The sequence below is a fragment of the Nicotiana tabacum genome, chromosome 9, assembly GCF_000715075.1.
Source record: "Nicotiana tabacum cultivar K326 chromosome 9, ASM71507v2, whole genome shotgun sequence".
NCBI lineage: Eukaryota > Viridiplantae > Streptophyta > Magnoliopsida > Solanales > Solanaceae > Nicotiana > Nicotiana tabacum.
Genome location: NC_134088.1, coordinates 34,933,876 through 34,936,188, shown reverse-complemented (window position 1 = coordinate 34,936,188; position 2,313 = coordinate 34,933,876). Strand labels below are relative to the sequence as shown.

At 45.9% G+C, this 2,313-nt stretch overlaps 1 protein-coding gene across 1 annotated transcript; it reads left to right on the top strand.

Moving 5' to 3' along the window:
* The first annotated feature begins 750 nt into the window (after positions 1–750).
* Positions 751–1,650, top strand: LOC107777029 (uncharacterized). The gene has a single exon (XM_016596991.1). The coding sequence runs from the start codon at positions 751–753 to the stop codon at positions 1,648–1,650; it is 900 nt and encodes a 299-aa protein (XP_016452477.1).
* The last annotated feature ends 663 nt before the right edge of the window (positions 1,651–2,313 follow it).

The window sequence follows — 2,313 nt, the reverse complement described above, 5'->3', positions numbered from 1 at the left end:
TGGGTAGGTTCGAAGGCTCGAGATACTGATGGGTTTAATTTATGGGTATCAGGATGCGAGAGAGGTAAGAATGGGGTAGGTATCTTGGCTGATAAGGATCTTAAGGAGCTAGTGGTAGAAGTTAGGAGGTTGATCGACAGGCTGATTGCTATTAAGCTGGTTGTGGGAGGGTCTACTTTAAATCTTACTAGTGCTTACGCGCCTTAAGTTGGTTTGGATGAGGAGATTAAGAGGTGCTTCTGGGAAGAATTTGACGGGTTGGTACGTGGCATTACACTCACCGAGAAGTTATTATAAGAGGGGACTTTAATGGTCAAATTAGGGCGATATCTGGGGGGTATGACGACGTGCATGGGGGCTTTGGCTTTGGAGTTAGGAACAAAAGAGGTACTTTGTTGTTGGACTGTGCTAAAGCCTTTGATTTAGAGATTTCCAACTCGTGTTTTCCGAAAAGGGAGGAGTACTTGGTTACATTTTGGAGTTCGTTGGCCAAAACTTAAATTGATTATCTACTCCTCTGGAAGTGCGATAGGAGTTTGTGCATGGATTGCAAGGTTATACCAAGCAAGAATCTCATGACTCAGCATAGATTATTGGTGATTGACTTAGAGATCGTGAGGAAGAGGAGGAAAAGGCCCGTGTATGGTTAACCCAGGATCAGATGGGGAGCTTTGACTAGTGCAAAGCGCAGGAGTTGGGGGGGGATTGTTGGCTCTGGGATCATGGAGGAGCAGTGGGGACGCGAGCAGTATGTGGACCACGACAACGGAATGTATTAGAGAAGCTGCGAGAGAAGTGTTAGGGGTCTCGAAGGGTTTCTCTGGCAGCCACAAAGGTGACTGGTGGTGGAGTGAGGAGGTACAAGAGAAAGTGGAAGCCAAGCAAGCGGCGTACTCGACGCTTATAGAGAGCATGGATGAGGAGGCGAAGAGGATGAACATGGAGGGGTATATGAGGGGTAAGAAGGAGGCAAAGTTAGCGATTACTGCAGCTAAGACTGCGGCGTTTGGGTGTTTGTATGAAGAGCTTGGGGCCAAAGGCGGAGAAAAGAAGTTATATAGGCTAGAAAATGTAAGCGAGAGGAAGGACCGTGACCTGGATCAAGTTAAGTGTATCAAAGATGAGGAAGGTAGAGTTTTGATGGAACATGCTCAGATTAGACGAAGATGGCAGACATATTTCCATAAACTCCTGAACGAAGAGGGTGATAGGGACATTGTGCTGGGCGACTTGGAGCACTCCGAGATATGTAGGGATTTCGGGTATTGTAGGCGTATAAGAGTAGAGGAGGTCGAGAGTTCTTTGAGTAAGATGCACAGGGGTAGAGCTACCGAGCTAGATGAAATACCTGTGGAATTTTGGAAGAATGTGGGTAGGGCAGATTTGGAGTGGCTCACTAGGCTGTTCAACATCATTATTAGGACGAAGAGGATGCTTGATGAATGGAGGTGGAGTACGATGATTCCTCTGTATAAAAATAAGGGCGATATCCAAAGTTGCAATAATTATAGGGGGATTAAGCTGCTAAGCCATACTATGAAAGTTTGGGAGAGGGTGGTTGAAGTAAGGGTGAGGACCAGTGTGTCCATTTCTAAGAACCAGTTAGGTGTCATGTCGGGCGTTCGACTATGGAAGCCATTCACATTGTGAGGAGATTGGTGGAGTGGTATAAGGAGATGAATAAGGACTTGCACATGGTGTTCATTGACCTAGAGAAAACATATGGCAAAGTCCCGAGAGAGGTGCTCTGGCGATGCTTGGAGTCTAAAGGGCTCCCAGTAGCCTACATTAGGGTGATTAAGTATATGTATGATGAAGCTAAGACTCGGGTTAGGGCAGCGAGAGGAGACTCAGAACACTTTATGGTTATGAAGGGGTTGCACCAGGGATCAACTCTTAGTCCATTCCTATATTCCTTGCCGTTAGACGCATTGACGAGACACAATCAAGGTGAGGTGCCATGTTATATGTTGCTGATGATACAGTTTTAATTGATAAGATGCAGGGTGGTGTTAACGATAGGCTGGAGGTTTGGAGGCAGACCCTAGAATGTAAGGGTTTCAAGTTGAGCAGGACCAAGATAGAATAATTAGAGTGCAAGTTCAACAATGGTACCCAGGAAGGGGATATGGAGGTGAGGCTTGATACGTCATCCCTAAGAGAGGTAGTTTCGAGTATCTTGGATCTATAATACAAGGTAATGGGGAGATTGATGAAGATGTTACACATCATATAGGAGCAGGATGGATGAAGTGGAGGCTCGCTTCCCGCGTCTTGTATGATAATAATATGCCGCTGAGACTTAAAGGTAAG

Coding starts and splice junctions, on each gene's coding strand:
- LOC107777029 (XM_016596991.1), top strand. CDS start 751: ATGTGGACCACGACAACGGAATGTATTAGAGAAGCTGCGAGAGAAGTG.